Source organism: Muscardinus avellanarius (assembly GCF_963383645.1).
Source record: "Muscardinus avellanarius genome assembly, chromosome: 1".
Classification (NCBI taxonomy): domain Eukaryota; kingdom Metazoa; phylum Chordata; class Mammalia; order Rodentia; family Gliridae; genus Muscardinus; species Muscardinus avellanarius.
Genome location: NC_137786.1, coordinates 183,823,863 through 183,842,176, shown reverse-complemented (window position 1 = coordinate 183,842,176; position 18,314 = coordinate 183,823,863). Strand labels below are relative to the sequence as shown.

General features: G+C 41.2%; 1 protein-coding gene across 4 annotated transcripts in view; it reads left to right on the top strand.

The window, feature by feature from the left end:
- RIC3 (RIC3 acetylcholine receptor chaperone) overlaps positions 1 to 18,314 on the top strand; it is a gene marked incomplete at both ends in the record, with an annotated part of 51,340 nt that overhangs the window by 6,830 nt on the left and 26,196 nt on the right. For 3 of the 4 annotated variants that reach the window (XM_080707379.1, XM_080707378.1, XM_080707377.1), the window contains one exon: positions 17,278 to 17,504. The exons of the other annotated variant lie outside the window; for it this stretch is intronic. In XM_080707379.1, coding sequence (XP_080563505.1) covers positions 17,278 to 17,504 — 227 coding nt within the window. The remainder of the gene's footprint in view (positions 1 to 17,277; positions 17,505 to 18,314) is intronic. 4 annotated transcript variants of the gene reach the window in all.

Genomic DNA, 18,314 nt, shown 5'->3' with positions numbered 1-18,314 from the left:
TTGAGGGGGCAAGCATGTATGTGTATAACACATACATACATACATACATACATACATACATACTTGCCCCTAGGTTCAAATATATATACTGGGGATTAAATCTAGGGGCATTCTACCTCTGAAATATACAACCAGCCCTATTTTGTTTTTTTAATTTGAAACAGGGCCTCACTAAGTTACTGAGGCTGGTGGTGAACCTGTGATCCTCTAGTCTTGGCTTCCCAAATACTGGAATTATAAGCATGTACCGCCATTCTCGGCAAAGAAACAACTTGAAAAGTTTTTTTTTTTTTTTTTAAATCATCTAGATGAAGAAGGGCATTCCAGGCAAAAGGAACAAAACAAAATAATAAACAAACAAACAAACAAAAAACCCAAGAAACAGAGTCTTGAGCTCAGAGTTCTGAGAATAAGAGAAGTTGACAAGGGCCAAATTGTGAGTTTTTTCTGTCATAGTTAAGGGATTTGGATTTCATTCTGAAGGCACACGAGGCCATCAGAAGTTGTGCATAGGACTTCCGGGAAGATGGCGACCGAGAAAAGCGGGGCTTAAGAGCCCCGCTAACAACCAGTCTCCAGTACCACAAAATCAGCACCTTTCATAGCCAGAAAACACCATCACCAGAGAAACAAAAAAATCACCAGGCTCCAGAGAGAAAGCGGACTGAGAACAGAGCTCAGAGCCACAGAGGAGATACACCGGCCTCACGCCCGAGGACGCGGCAGCAGCACCATATTGCCGGCGGCAGCGGCGAATTCACCGGACGGCTACAGCAAGCCGAGGTGAGCCGCTGCAGAACAGCCAGGCGGGATTTTTCAGCGCAGGGAACATCTAAAGCTCCCAGTGGCTGAGCTCAGCACATGCTGCAGGGACTCAGAGTGGAACTCAAAACCAAGAAGAAATAAGCCAGCCTCACGACCGAGGGCATAGCAGCGGCGCCATATTGCCACCGGCGGCAGCAGCAGCGAATTCACCGAGTCCAGTACAGCTACATCTGCGAACTCAAGAACAGTGAGTCAAATTGCAGGCCACAGAGGAGAAATCCCAGTACTGTACTCCCTGGGACTTGACCCAGTGGGGGAGTGGTGGTGGCAGAGATATCACACCATAGGAGAACGTGCAACCTGGCATCCCCCATAGTTTAAAGCAGCCTCTATCGACTCCCTGGGTTGGAGACTCTGTGATACAACCCAGTAAAGGAGTAGTGGGGTCTGAGATACAACAGACTCGAGATCCAGAGCACCTTAAGTGAAGCCATAGTGACCCAAGGGAAGAACCCAGAGAAGGCACAAACCTCCGAAATCATGGGAAAGAGGAATAACACTGAAGTAATGAATGTGCACAACCCCACAACATCAGAACCTGATAAAACAGAAAATCAGAGATTTCTAGAAGATCAAATCAGGAAAATAACTGTAGAAATAATAGAGGTGCTTCAAAAAGAACTCAGAGAGAGCCCAAAAGAGATAAAGGATGCAATTAATGAAGTAAAGGCCTCAATTCAAAGCACAAACAACCGATTAGACCACATGGAGAACAGAATCTCGCTCTTAGAAGATGATCATTCCAAAAATGAACAAATAGTTTCTAATCTAGAAAAAAATATCCAACAGCAGGAATCTGACATTGAAGAAATATGGGCCCATTTAAAGAGAGCTAACCTAAGAATAATTGGAATAGAGGAGGGAAAAGAAGGTGAAACCAAAGGGATCAACAATCTCTTCAAGGAAGTAATAGCAGAAAATTTTCCAAACATAGAGCAAGAGGTTGATACACAGGTCCAGGAAACTTATAGAACTCCCTTCAGACAGGATCGGAGAAGAGGATCCCCACGCCACATAATTGTCAAAATGACCAATGTGGAAGCCAAGCAGAGAATCTTAAAGGCAACAAAAACAAAGGGCCAAGTGACATTCAGAGGCAAACCAATTAGAATCACTCCAGACTTCCCAAACCAAGTCATGAGAGCCAGAAGGGCTTGGAGTAACATATTCCAAACTCTGAAAGAAAACAACTTCCAGCCAAAAATTTCCTACCCAGCAAAACTTTCTATCAAATTAGATGGAAAAATAAGAAGCTTCCATGACAAACAGAAACTGAAGGAATTTATGTCTTCAAAACCAACGCTAGAGAAAATACTCAAAGAGATTAACTACAAAGAAGAAATAGGTAACACACACCAGAACTAGAGAAACAAGATTTTCCATCCAACAGACAACTAAGATTGGTTATCTGTGGAGATTCATTATTTATGATTGGTCTTTTACCTATCTCTAAATGGTATTGTTTGCCTTTATTGTTGTTAATTTTTAGGATTTCTAGTTGGAATATTAATATACCTTCATATATAGCATTTGGAAATATTTTATCCAATTCTATTAGTAACTTTTAACTCTGTTTACATTGTCTTTGGATATACAATATTTTTTATTTTTTAGGGAGTTTGTATACTCTTCTCTTGCCTGTGCAATTGAAATCATATCCAAGAAATCACTGCCAATTTCAATGTTGTGAGGTTTTATGACCCAGATTTTCTTCTAAAAGTTTATAGTCTTAAGATTTATATTTAGGTCTTTTATCTATTTTGAGTTAATACTTGTATATGGGATTAGGTAAGGGTCCAATTTTATTCTTTTCCATGTAATTATTATTTTTCAACAATATTTAGTTATAAGATTATTATTTCTACCACCAAATGTTCGTGGAAACCTTGTCAAAAATAACTTGATAATATAGGGAAGAATTTAGCTCTAGGCTTGTATTTAACTCCAATGGTTTATATATCTGCCTTTAGAACAGTACTACACTGCTTCAATTATTGTAGCTTTATATGGTTTGAAATCAGAAAATATATATCTTCTAGCTTTGTTCTTTTTCAAGATCGTTTTGGGTATCTAGAATCCATATTCCATATTAGGATAGATTTTTTTCTGAAAAATAAATATATAAATATATGATAGTTTCACCTAAAAAAATAGAAGAAAAATATTCTCTGGTAAGAAAGAAAGCAAAAGGAAATATTGAAATGTTATCTTTAAGTCATCAAAAGCTTGGTATCAGACAAATGAAACTGTTATGTGAGATTATCATTTTTAATTTTGGATATATTGCTATAATACCAGATGTCAACCACTAAGCCAAGTATGGGAAGGAGGGATGGGGAGGGAATGGGGTGGGGGCTGACTGGGTGAGGTGTGCATGTATGTCTACAAAAGTTTGTATCCTGTGAAGAGCCCCACCCATTGCCTGCTAGCTCGAAGACCTAAAAATAGCGCCGAGCGGAAGCTCTGTGAGGCCCATTAAGCAGTAAACAACTTTCAGGAAGTCCGGTAACCGGAGCATGGGGCGCACGGGAACACTACATACCACTAATGAGCTAATTTTGCATGGAGCGAGTGATCTAAGTGCTGATTGGCTGCTTGGGATATATAAGCGGGGAGCGGGGAGCGGAGAGGAGAAGAGTATGTAAGAGCCTGGGATAATAAAGAGTCCGAAGAAGATCGTCTCCGGTGTCGTGCTTGAAAGCGGCAAGTGGTGGCCCGTACGGGGAATCTCTCTCAACGAGACGGTCAGAACTTTGGACTTTCCAGGGCAGCCGGCTGGTAAGTTCTCCTGTGAAGAGGGAGGCTCTACAAAGTAGAGGATCATAAGATTGTTCTTTCCCAACTCCGTTTGAGGACGAAGGGGAGCTCCTTTGAGGGGAGGATTTATAGGGTAGTATACTCTCAGGCTGGACCTGAGGCTGAATAGGTATGGGAAATAATCCATCTCATCCAATACAAAAGGCTTTAAAAGCCTTATTAAACGGAAAGGGGTTAAAACTTAGGGATAAGACTATTCAGGGTTTTTTGAGCCAAGTGGATGAGGTGGCCCCTTGGTTTGCAGTATCAGGAAACTTGACCCTGGCAAGTTGGGATAAGTTAGGGAAGGATATTAAAAGGGCAGAGAAAAACAATCAAGTCACGGGAGGAACTTATCCTTTGTGGCGCCTCGTCAGGGCATGTTTGGAGCAGAAATACTACAAACCGCTAGTGCGAGAGGGACAAGTGGCACTTGATCTGTTAAAAGAGGAACGGTCCACTTCCTCTCACCCAGCTAGTGAACTAGGCTCTGAAGGGGAGGGGGACTCGGACGAGGAACTTGCGGCAATAGAGGAGGAAGTCAGCAGATTAACCCTAGCTACGGGCCCCTCGCAGGGCTCTGTTCCTCCGCCCTATAATCCCTCAGCTCCAGGACAAAGCGGAGGCCGCTCCTTTAATGAAAAGGTATGGCGTGAGCCGGAAATGTTACTATCCAGACAGGCTTTCCCCGTGTTTCAACCACAAGGAGGAGGACCTCGGTATCATGAGCCTTTAGATTATAAGCTTGTAAAACATATTGCTGAGTCCGTGTGGACTTATGGTACCAATGCTGCATACACCGTAGCCACCTTAGAAAGCATTTACAGGTATGCCATGACCCCTGGAGATTGGCAGAACTTGGCCCGAGCGGCTTTGACCCCAGGACAGTATTTAGATTGGAAGGCTTTCCTTATTGAGTTCGCAGCAGAGCAAGCAGCGGTGAATCAGGCCGCAGGACAACCTGCCTGGAATTTGGATATGCTTTTGGGACAGGGACAATTTGCTAACAACCAGACCTGTTACCCTCAACAAGTGTATGATCAGATAAACAATTTGGCCACCAGGGCATGGAAAAGTTTGCCTAATAAAGGGGAGGTGTCAGGCAATCTTACTAAGATAATTCAAGGTCCCACTGAGCCTTTTTCTGATTTTGTGGCTAGGATGGTAGAAGCTGCTGGACGAATATTCGGGGATGTCGATGCAGCCATGCCACTTGTTAAACAGCTTATTTTCGAACAATGTAATACTGAATGCAAACAAGCTATAAATCCATATAAAAGTAAAGGTTTAGAAGTATGGATGAAGTTATGTAGAGAACTCGGCGGACCTTTAACCAACTCGGGGCTCGCTGCGGCTATCATGCAAGCATCTGGCAGGCAAAAGGGCAATAACAACACCCGACTAGGAAATTGCTTTTCATGTGGGGCGGCAGGGCATTTAAAAAGAGACTGCCCAAAACGAGGCTCTCTCTCTCAAAAGAGCCCACCAGACCTATGTAAGAGATGTAGAAAAGGCAGACATCCCGCCTCAGAGTGCCGGTCCGTTAAGGATATTGACGGCAATATCCTACCGTCCCATGATCAGTCGGGACAGGGTCGCCCGCTGTCAAAAAACGGGAAACGGGGCCCCCATCCCCAGGGCCCTTACAAGTATGGGGGCCAACAAATGTACAATGCTATAGAGACACACCAAACACCCCAATGGCCCAATCTCCAACCGCCCAAGGAATCCGGAGAGCCACTCCCGGTTCAGCGGGATTGGACCTCTGTGCCACCACCCGGCTGGTATTAACCCCTCGAATGGGAATTCAAATTATGTCGACTGATATGTCAGGGCCATTACCCCCAGAAACAGTGGGCATAGTTTTGGGGCGATCATCATCCACCATGAAAGGCCTAATAACTCATCCTGGAGTTATTGACCAAGATTATGAGGGCGTTATAAAGGTTATGGTCTCCGCCCCCAGAGGAATTGTTGCCATCTCTCCTGGTGATCGGATAGCGCAGCTGTTATTATTACCTAGTCTACATTCTCTCTTCCCTTCAAAAAAGGAACAGCAAGGAGAAAAAGGGTTTGGGTCCTCTGGTACTAATATAATATCTCTCGCCTTTGATATGGGAAAACGACCTTTAATTACTTTGAAAGTGGAGGGAAAGCCGATTCTAGGATTACTTGATACAGGGGCAGATACTAGTGTAATTGCTTCTAAGGATTGGCCCCCCGCCTGGCCCATAAAAAAGGCTGACACACAGCTTAGAGGATTAGGATACATTAAAACACCTGATATTAGTGCTAGACCCCTTCATTGGGAGGACCAAGAAAAACATTCTGGGACCTTTACACCCTATATGCTGGAAATTCCGGTCTCCTTGTGGGGTCGAGATCTACTTCTGGACATGGGATTCCGATTACATAATGAATATTCTCCCCAGGCGCTACATATGTTTAACAAGCAAGGTTTTCATCCATCATTTGGATTAGGGCGAAACCTACAGGGACGGAGGAGCCCTGTCCCCACTGAAGGACAAAACACTAAACAGGGATTGGGTTTTGTGGAGTAGCCACTGGGGAGGCAATTCCCATCACTTGGAAGACGGGGGATCCAGTATGGGTTTCCCAGTGGCCTCTCCCCCGTGAAAAATTGGAAGCAGCAAAAGAGTTAGTAAAAGAACAACTAAAATTAGGACATATCCAATCATCCACATCACCCTGGAATACCCCTATATTTGTAATAAAGAAAAAATCAGGAAAATGGAGACTATTACATGATCTCCAAGCCATAAATGAACAAATGCAAGTTATGGGACCAGTCCAACGTGGACTCCCCCTTCTCTCAACTATTCCAAAATTCTGGCCAATTATAGTGATTGATATAAAAGATTGCTTTTTCTCTATACCATTAAATCCTCTAGATACCCCACGTTTTGCTTTTACTGTGCCTTCCCTAAACCAAGAGCAAATTGACCAGAGATATGAGTGGAGAGTGCTCCCCCAGGGTATGGCGAATAGCCCCACTCTTTGTCAACTATATGTGGATGCTGCCTTACAACCTGTTAGGGATAAATTCCCTCCATTGCGTTGTCTCCATTATATGGATGATATCCTATTAGCCTGTGAAAATGAAAAGGTACTGGATGAAGCGTATTGTGTGCTTGTTAAAGCCCTTGAGGAAAAGGGTTTAGTTATAGCATCTGAAAAGGTTCAAAAGGGCACCGTCACCCATTTTTTGGGAAATATTCTTTATCCCAATTTTGTCACGCCTCAAAAGGCCACCATTCGTACAGACCAGTTACACACTTTAAATGATTTTCAAAAGTTATTAGGAGATATTAATTGGATACGTCCTGCTTTAGGAATCCCAAATTTTATGCTAAAACCTTTATATGATATCCTCAAAGGAGATTCTTCCTTAACCTCTCCTAGAATGCTGACTGCTGAAGCCCGGGAAGCCTTAAGTTTGGTAGAACAAGCTTTAACTAAGGCTTCCCTTAAGCGCATTTCACCGAGGGATTCTATTTGGGCATGCATACTGGCTACTGAGCTCCAACCCACTGGGGTCTTATGGCAACAAGGACCTCTATTATGGATTCATCCTAAACTATCTCCTCAAAAGGTTATTGAGTATTATCCCTCTATGGTGGCAAAGGTTGCTGTTCTTGCCATACAGCAATGTATTCAACATTTTGGCCAAACCCCTAATAAGCTTATTGTTCCCTATAGTAAACACCAAATATTAATTTTACAAACCTCCCTGGATGATTGGGCTATATTACGATGTGTGTTTAATGGAGAGATAGATAATCACTTACCTAAAGATCCTATATTACATTTTGCAACTCAACATCCTATTATCTTTCCAACCATAACCAGAAGAACACCTATACCCTTCGCTATCAATATTTTTACTGATGGATCAAAATCTGGCCTTGGAGCTTTTATGATAGAAGGACAAAAACCCATAGTTGTTCAATATCAGCATATATCACCTCAGCTAGTTGAACTAAATATTATATTAGAAGTGTTTGAGAGATATGATTCTTCCTTTAATTTGTTATCGGACTCCTCCTATGCTGTAGAGATGATAAAGTCCCTTGAATGTGCGGGGCAAATATCAACACATACGCCCATCCACTACTTGGCATCTAAAATTCAACATTTAATTTTGATGAGGAAAAATCCCTTTTATGTACAACATATTAGGGCACATACAGGCTTACCAGGGCCTGTTGCCCAAGGTAATGATTATGTAGATAAGCTTACGAAGATGCCCATGATTTTCTCTCTCACCCCACTTCAACGGGCACAAGATTTTCATCGCCAGTTTCATGTAAATGCTAAAACTTTACAGATTAAATTTAAAATTCCTCGTTGTCAAGCCCGTGACATCATCAAGGCCTGTGGTACTTGTGCACCCTTTATCCCCTCTTCTAATGTTGGTGTTTGCCCACGTGGGTTGCTCCCCTTACATTTATGGCAAATGGATGTAACCCATATACCTGAATTTGGCTCTGTTAAGTATGTACATGTTTCTGTTGATACTGTTTCTGGAATTATATATGCTTCTACTCACACAGGGGAAAAAACTCGTGACGTTATCGCTCATTGTCTTGAAGCTTGGGCAGCATGGAATGTGCCAAAAGAAATAAAAACTGATAATGGTCCGGCTTATACCTCACAAAAATTTCAGTCTTTCTGTAAACAGATGGGCGTAACATTAAAACATGGCCTTCCATATAATCCTCAAGGACAGGGCATTGTTGAACGCGCCCATCGCACAATAAAAGAATGTCTAATAAAACAAAAAGGGGGAATAGGTGAGAATCTGAAACCAAGGCAGCGATTATCTTTGGCACTTTTTACTTTAAATTTTTTAAATTTAGATATTAATGGCAAATCGGCCGCAGATCGCCATTTTTGTCCTTCTAGTATTCCCCATGATATGGTAAAATGGAAAGATGTCCTCACCGGAAAATGGAAGGGACCTGATCCGGTACTCACATGGGCCAGAGGCTCTGTTTGTGTTTTCCCACAGGACGGAACCGATCCGATTTGGATCCCAGAGAGACTGACTCGTCAAATAATATCGCAAGATGGCGCCTCAGGGATGGATACACCTGATCACCATGCTGATCTGGACAAAACCAGTATGGAGTGAGCAACAATGGGGCAACTGGAGCTGGGAGTTTGATAAACTCACCGAACAATTACGTGCTGAAATCATCAAGGTCAACACCACCCGAATCGACCGAACAATTACGTGCTGAAATCATCAAGGTCAACACCACCCGAATCGACCCCAAAGTGGCCCAAACGCTGGCGTCCCGGATCCAGAAGGCAGCATTCCATCTAAAAGAATGGGCCGGGTTGGGAGCATTGGGATTTTGTTTTGTTTTCCTGTGCATTCTATGTCTCTGTTGCCTGAGACGTTTATTTCTGCAGAGGGCCAAGGATCAGATGCTCCTAGCTCAGGCTTTCATGGCGGTTGAAGCAGGACAATCGCCTACTGTTTGGCTAGCCGCAATGGAAAAATCATAAAGCAGAATGTCAGCAAGGACTGCACTTGGGACCCCGGGAGGGTGCATCCCAAGGAGGATATGCTCAGCTGCATACGGGTTACCACTGTATTGCTCGCCCGTCCCTGCAAAAAAGGTGGTGGCAAATAATTGCATAAACTATAGCAGGGGTTGAGTCCTCTATCCTCTTCTGCTTAAAAACAAAAAGGGGGAACTGTGAAGAGCCCCACCCATTGCCTGCTAGCTCGAAGACCTAAAAATAGCGCCGAGCGGAAGCTCTGTGAGGCCCATTAAGCAGTAAACAACTTTCAGGAAGTCCGGTAACCGGAGCATGGGGCGCACGGGAACACTACATACCACTGTTTGTAACAAATGAGCTAATTTTGCATGGAGCGAGTGATCTAAGTGCTGATTGGCTGCTTGGGATATATAAGCGGGGAGCGGGGAGCGGAGAGGAGAAGAGTATGTAAGAGCCTGGGATAATAAAGAGTCCGAAGAAGATCGTCTCCGGTGTCGTGCTTGAAAGCGGCAGTATCCCACTATGATGTATGAATACAGTGCACCAATAAACAAAATAAAAGAAAAAAAAAGAAAGAAAAAAAAAGTTGTGCATAGGAGAGAAACATTCAGTGTGATTGGAGAAAGGACGGCCTGGTGCGGTGCAGAGGCTACATCGTGATCCTTGGTGAGGGAGAACGTCACTGTGGTAGCCCAGGTGAGGCATCATAAGCGGAAGTCAGTGCTGTTGGGCTCATTTCTCGTAGTGCTCATGGCAAGTGATAAATTTAGTTTGAGTTGTCTTTAGATGGAAAGGAGATTTTTTTTTTTTTTGCCTTATCTAAATGAAAAGAGCCTGTTTGGGAACTAGCATCCAGTGTGGTTAGATCCAGAAACTCAGTCTCAAGGTGCTGAATATATTTCTGTCTCCTCTCACTTCTGGATTCCTTCTCAAGTTGGCTCCAGGCTCTTGCGACTCTCTCAGGATGGCAAAAATGATCACACCAGTTCCAGACATTATCCTCACATCCCACTGTCCATGGAAAAAAATTCTCATGTTTTGAGGGCCTCTCCACTTTACCCTACCCCCACCCAGGTTTTCCAGCAATCTTATCCATTCATCTTAATGACTTGATTAAGTTTCTTGCTGTGCTATGGGTAGAAAGGATATGCTGCTAACTCACTTTGGAGTTGAGAGTGGGTCCCAAAGAGGAGAGTACAGGCACTGGAGCGAGGGAGTTGATCAACATTGGGTTGAGGGAATAAAAAATTTAAAGGCCTTTTAAGCCAGAGGTGGTGGCGCATACTTGTAATCCCAGTACTTGGGAGGCTAAGACAGGAGGATCACAGGTTCGAGGACAGTCTCAGCAACTTCATGAGACCCTGCTTCAAAATAAAGTAGGTCTGGGAGTATATCTTATAGGTAGACTGTCCCTGAGTTCAGTCTCCAGGAAATATAAATATATAATCACATATTTTAAAATAGAACTGAAAGGAAGTGGGAAAGGCTGGGGTGTAGCTTGGAGGTAGAATGCCTCTGTATCACAAAAACACAAAATGAAGATACTCCGTCATGAATTTGGTGCACTTCCTTCAGCATCCAATCCAGAGAAAGCCCTAACTTTCTTCAAAGCACCTAACAAGTTTTCAAATTCTTGCACTCATACTCTTTCCCCTTTAATCTAGACTATTCCTCCATTTTGGTGAAGGATATCACTACCCATTCAACTAACCATGAGAATAATTCACACTGCAAAATCCTAACAAGCCCCAATTCTGTAATAAGGTTTTTCTAACACCATCTTACTGAAATGCCCCCACAGTTCCCAACAGAGTACATCCTTCCTTGCAGCAACTAATAATAAACCCAACTTGTTCAACTACAGGTAGGTTCCTGGTGGTCTCTGCCGGAGGACAAAAACAAAGAATTTCTTGAATAAAGTGCTCTGCATTTTAGTTTTGTGTGTGTTCTCCATGGGGCATTCACTGGGTTGTACATGTGCTTTCTTTCTTTCTTTTTTTTCTTTTTATTTTGCGGGTATGAGGATGGAACCCAGAAGCATTTGACCCCGAGCTACACCCACTGCTCTATTTTTTATTCTTTATTTTGAAACAGGGTCTCACTGAGGAGGGCCTCGCTAAGTAGCTGAGGCTGTCTGCGAACCGCAACAGCCTCCCAAATGCTGGGATTACAAGCATGTGCCAGCACACCCGCCTTACATGTGCTTTCTTTGTTGAATTGGTCTGGATGAATTACACTGTCTGTTGACTTTTATTGGAATCTCAATATTTAGCCCAGCCACTTGCAGGACTAAAAATGTTTTTTTTAATTTTTTTATTTTTATTTTTATCATTATCCAGCCAACTCTCAATTTTGCCACTTCTAGGACTGGTTAGGTAATTCAATAGGGAAGGGTCTTGATTAATTTGTAATCCTCGTAATAACTCTGAAAATTTGTTATATATTGTATATACATTTTACAGAAAGTCAAGATGAACTCTAGAAAGGGTAGTTTAACTTCTACTTAAATAGTTGGAGGCACTGCCAGGATCTTAACCAATAACTGATTGAAAAGTTTGTACTCACCCCCATTTTGCTGCAACACAGCCTCTTGCTATTGGTGGAAAGTATTAAAAGCCTTTGATCAGAGAAGTGACAAGACCAGTTGCAATTATGCTTTAGGAGATTACTTTGGTAACAAAACAGTGATAGGTGATGGATATTGATTGAATGCATGAACCAGGCCCTGTGCTAGCAACTTAGATAATCATCTCTCTTAGTAATATGTGGTGTATTAGTTGTGGGGAGGTTGATAAAGATGAGAAAGCAGTGGACAGCAAAGCTTGTTGGGTAGGAGAGGAATGCAAGGAGATGGAGTCCTTTGAGGAAAGAGGGAGATAGAGCTTCCAGCTTAAGTAATGTTGAATTAAGTGTTTAGGGAGAAGGTGCTATATCTAAGGAACTGGTCCATTAAGACCTTTTTTGAACTGCTGTAATCAGAAATATAAACACATACAGTGTTTTATTGATTGAGTTGCCCCATTAGGACCTTTCTTGAACTGTGGTAATCAGAAGTATAAACACACACAGTTCTTTATTGATTTGTTTGCCCCAAGAATGAAATGCTGCAGATGCTTTAATGTTGCTTTCAGAAAGCTCCTTTGTTAACAGTGCTGGAGTGGTTTTGTTTTTTAGCAGTAGGAGTGGTTATTAACAAGGGAAAGTAGAGCACCATGCTGTAAAATCCATTAAGTTTTTGGTAAAGCTTTAATGATGCTAACTTAAATTTAATAATTAACCTAAATATGGAGAAAGCTTTCAGTAAACCATTGGGATTTAGTCAAGTCCTATTTTATAGAATATTTAAGTAGAGGTAGTCACACAGCTATTTTCTACATTGAAACCCCTGCAGATTTTAATGTTATAGTATCATTATTCTGACCTTTATATCTGCTTTTTAAAAGTAAATAAAAGCCCATCAATCCTATTCATATTGTAGCTATCAAGTAAAATAATCTATAATATGAAAAATAAAATTATCTAAATGTTCAGCAACTGGAGAATTAGTAGAGAAGGATATTGTGAGGTGAAATTTTAAAAAATGTGGTAGAATATATATAACATGAATTTTGCTATTTTGACCATTTTTGGTATATTGTTCAGTGGAATAAGTATATTCTCACTGTTGTGTACCCATAAATACTCTCCATTTATAAAGTTTTAAGACATTCAAGTCAATATTGTATGTAGTTCCTGGATATATACTTATGTACAAGAGTCTAAAAGCACATTCTGTACAGTCATGTGCTGTGTGCGGACATTTCAGTCAGCAGCTAACTATATATACAGTAGTGGTTCTGTAAAACTATTGCATAAGGACGATGTGCCCATCTTTATTTGTTCAAGTACACTATGATCACCCAACGCAACATGGCCTGACAATGCATTTTCAGGATGGTTTTCTCTTGTTCAGTGACAACGATAATGAGCAACAAGCTCAGAGCTGTTTCTGTGGCTCAGAGGTGAGGACAAGGCAGTACAAGAGGCTTCAGTTAAATCTGGGTAGTAGGTATGTCAGTCTTCCTACCTGGCATACTTCGTAATGAACTTTTTTAATCCAGGAGAAATTTCCAAATGTTTTATTGTCATCAAGTTTTAAAACCTTCTGAAATATTCATTCAGCTCTAAGAAGCATGTCAGTACTAAGATCAAAAGGTGCGGTTGCTCCTTATTGAGGCCAATTAATGTTACAAAGAGAAAAATCTCTTCCATTTTCAGCATTCTGACTAGCCTACTGTCTCAAGTGTTCCCTTGGTTACAGGTAGCAGAGGTGGTAGGTTTCAAGCCTAACATTCTAAGAGAAGGAATCTACAAAGAAAAATACAGGAGGAGACCAGATAAAAATGTTTACCTTTTGGAAGGTAAAAATGAGTTTCATTTTTAAATTTGAAATGATAGGCATTCCAAAAGACATGTATAATAATTGGAGTTAGAGATAAAAGAGCTTAGGGGAAAAGTCACAACTAGAGCTGTACCTTCTACAAAGTATAATAGATTCCTTGAGAAGAAATGAATTTGGAAGAGAAAAAGGATAAAGAAGAACAGAAAATGATACAGAAATCTGGGGCGGGATGGATTAAAGAAGAATGAAAGTGATGTGACAGAACACAGGAAAATCTTACAAGGATTTACTCAAAGTAATTTAATATTTATTGAATAATCAATATTTAATAGTTGATAGTCACTTCCTCGTGTTGCAGAGAAGTCTTAAGAGTGAGAAGTGAGCCGGGAGTGGTGGCACACGCTTATAATCCCAGCATTCAGGAGGCTGAAACAGGAGGATGGCGGTTCCCGGACAGCCTCAGCTACTTAGGCCCTCCACAACTTAGTGAGACCCTGTTTTAAAATAAAGAATAAAAAATAGGGCAGGAGGTATAGCTCAGAGGTAGAATGCCCTGGGTTCCATCCCCAGACCCACAAAAAAAAAAAAAAAAAAAAAAGAGTGAGAAGTGAGAAAGCTGTTGGATGTGATGGGTCAGGCAGTCACCATGTTGCTGTAACTACGCTCTCCTTTATCTGTAAACTCTTTAAATACTGGACTGTTGTTTTATCATTTTAATCTCAGCATCTGACAGTGCTTGACACATTAAGTGTTCAGTAGCAAATATGTGAACTGTTATATCAAATATAAAAATGCCTAGATTACTGAGATATAAAATTTATCTTTACCATCAATCCTGTATATTCCATTGCTCTCCAAATTTCTACCTTTGAAAATGATATATTTACTGTTTTGACACTTCTTTGATGTTAATGGTAAACTCTTCTTAATTCTAATACAGATTTTTAAAATTACTAACCTGTTTTTAGTCCATTTTAATGTAGCTTTCTTTACCTCATGCCTCATCACCATTCATTCAGTATCACTTTTTTTTTTTTTTTTTTTTTTGGTGGTACTGGGGTTCCTGGAAACCCTTCTACCTCCAGGCTACACTCCCAGACACCTATTTTTTATATTTTTATTTGGAAACAGGGTCTCTTAAGCAGCCTCGAACCTGTGTGATCCTCCTGTCTCCGCCTCCCAAGTACAGGGATTATAGGTGTGCACCACCACACCCGGCTCAGTGTCACTTTTTTGAAACCCTAATCTGTGCTTTCTTTCTTGAATCATCAGCTCAATATAAAGAAGTCAGTTCTGCCAGTCAGAGTTGTACAAATGTAGCATGAATTTCCTAGAAGACTCATTGAGTTTCTTGTCTGATGATGATGTAGTTTTCCCCGCAGTTTTATGTGTTGGAGATTTGGTTACCAGCCTGTCTATGGTAAAAGGTTGTGGAGCCTACTGGGAGGTCTGGTCACTGGGGTTGCTACTCTTGGAAGGGATTAGGGTTGTAATAAAAGATAGCCACTCCCTAACTACTTTGGGAGTGCTCTCTCTTTTTCCCAACATGGCACTACCACCATAATGCACCATGATGTAATCCAGCCAGGGAAGCTCTTCCAGAACCAACTTCATGCTGTTTGGATTTTTATTCTATAAACCGGGCTGGTGGCCTACATATAGATACTGTGAATACAGGGATGGCTCATGTCCGGAGCAGTATAACGTGAGGTGGCATGAGATTTTATCATCTTACTTAGAATAATTTGCATTTAAAAACTTACTATTTTGGAATAGTAATGGTTGACTGGGTAATTGAAACTGCAGAAATTGAAACCAGACATAAAAGCCGGGCGTGGTGGCACACTCTTGTGACTGTTTGGGGACAGCTATCCCCAGTACCGCAAAAAAAAAAAAAAAAAAAAAAAAAAAAGAAAAAAAAGAAAGAAAGGAAAAGAAAGAAACCAGACATAAAGCAGAGGACTGTTGTATGTTGGTTTTCTGTTATTTTCCAAAAAGGTAGACAGGATTTTGTGTAATGTCCATATATTTCTCAAGAGTACTTGTGTCTAAAAATAGGTACTGCCACTATTAATCAGTTTTCTTCTAGGAATCTTTCCCTCCCTCCCTCCCTTCCTTTTTTCCTTCCTTCCTTCCTTTCTTCTGAGACTGAACCCAGGAACATTCTACCTCTGAGCTACACCCCCAGCACTATTTTTTGTTCTTTATTCTGAAGCATTGTCTCACTAATTTGCAGAGGGCCTCACTAAGTAGTTGAGGCTGGTCATGAACTTGTGATCTTCCTGTCTCAGCCTCTCAAATACTGGAATCATAAACATGTGCTGCCACGTTCAGCAATCCCTTCAGTTTTAAATGTTGTGAAATCTTTTTTATTAATTTTCTAAAAATATGCTGTTCTTTATTGAACAAATCTAACACTTTTTTACTTTATAGTTCCTTTGTTTTGTTTTGTTTTGTCTTAGGAAGTTGTTCTGTTCGCTAGTGTTTTCTACATGTCTATTTAAGTGCCCTTTGGAAGAGATGTCTTTCCTTTTTTTCTTACCTATGACTCAGGAGGCTTGTGGTGACTTTTGGCTGCTATTAATGAAGGGGAAAAAATGCAAGAAAATGGATGTCCTAACCCCCTTTTCTGTGCTCTGCCACTCACAAAGTTGACTCCTTTGATCACGTTTGTACAACAGGAAGCCTGTGTGCCCAGCAGTAGCTCTTTGGAAAGGGATGCTTACCCACTCAAGCTGTGTCCTGAAAGTCTTTCTTCCTTCAAGAAATCTAGAAATAGGACCAGTCTTAGCTAATCTTTTGAAGGACATGCAAATTGAGAGGTTTGGGGATGATCATCTTCTATGTGTACAAAGAAGCTAGAAAAATGGTCTGAAGAAACAAGAAAGTGAGGATATGCCCAGATAAACAAAAAGTCTCTGGCCCCAAAGAGAAGGAAAGAATTTGACCTAGAACTTGAAAGCAACTGTCCTGGATTGTGATGGCTTTCTAGTTTCTGGTTTTGTTCTCTTTTAAGGCCACATTGCAATTCCTTATCTGCATAAAATAAGAGGGATTAACTGTTATTTAAAAGAACAACATATAGTCAGGTGGCACAGGCCTGTAATCCCTGTGCTGGGAGGCAGAGACAGAAGGATCTCGCAAGTTCGAAGCCAGCCTCGCTGGTTTAAGAGACCCTGTTTCTAAATAAAAAAATATATAAACAACAACAAATAGATTCCGAAGTATATAGCCTAACACAGAAGTTTATTTCTCGGTCATATATCCAGGTCCAGATAGCTTTTAAGTGAGTGGGGTAAAGCAGAAGAGGGCCTTTGCACATAGTTATTCAAGGACCAAGGTTGATGGAGTCTCTCTGCCTTTTCAAGTAAGGCTTCCAAGGTCTCCCTGGGTGTTAGCATCTACTTTGCAGAAAAGAAATGGTCATAGGAGATTGAACTAGCACTGTTCCTTACATTGCTGTAGTTGGAATTCAGTCACATGGCCATATTTAACACTGTGGGAAGATGAAAAATGTGGCTTAACTTTGGACCCAGAAAGAAGGGAAAATGGGTTTGGGGAGCAGCCAGAGATTACCACATCATATTTAGTATCTCTGTGATACATCTGTATCCTTTTAATTAAGTTTCTATTTTTCTTGTTTGAGTTGGCTTCTGCTTTGTACCTTGATGCATGAGGTATTTTTATGGTAGCTATATTTAAAATAGTGGAAGAGATAGAGACCAATTAATTTGTTTTCTCAGGAAAACTGGGCCGATTTCCACCTATAATGCATCATCATCCTGCGCCCTCAGATGGCCAGACCCCTGGGGCTCGTTTCCAGAGATCTCATCTTGCAGAAGCATTTGCGAAGGCCAAAGGACCAGGAGCAGGCACTGGAGCAGGAGGTAGTGGAAGAGGCCTGATGGGGCAGATTATTCCAATCTATGGCTTTGGGATTTTTTTATATATACTGTACATTCTATTTAAGGTAAGTGGAATCATCATAATCATATTATATCAGTGAAAATCTAATATTGTTGTAATAAAAATCATCATCTACATTAAAACCCTTTAAAATTCATAAAACTCTTTTGAATCCATTGACTTTTTAAACCTTGCTTTCTCTTTGAGAGACTTAGGACAGCTATTATCTTAGTTTTACAGATGAGAAACCTTGACTCAGAGCCCAAGTTGCCTCAGAATTTACAACTAAAAAGGCAGAGTCAGGGCTTTAACCCGCTCTTTAACTCAAAGCCAGATCTAAGAGCACTGAGCATCTTTGCAAACTAGAAAAGGCACAAATATTCTCAGAAGGGCATTATTCTTAGGATTGGCACAGTGATTTTCAAGTAGCAACTGTAAGGCCAAATGATTATTGTACCAACACCATTTTGTTTTTCTTTTTCCCCACAGTAATATAATGTGCTGTTTTTAATATTCTCTCTATTCTTCTAAGAGAGAATTGAAACTAGGCCTGATATTTCCCAGTTCTGAGGAGACATAGTGTGGGTCTTTTAGAAGCAGACTCCCAGTGAAGTTCCACCTCCAGGCAGGCTTTCGTAGGCCCTGGACCTGAGCACTGTGAAGTGGAGGCAAAAGCTTCTCTTTGACCTAACTAGAGTGAGATTAGATGATTTGAGTTCCTTCTTGCCCAGGATTTCTGCAGGCAGCCCGAGTTAAGCCTGCAAGTAAACTTGTGGGTGCTCTGCATTTCCTTTTAAATGAGCATGGACAGGCATACAGCCTGTAGAGAGATTTTATTTTCCTTGTGTCTTGATAATTTTTACTTGGATACTTT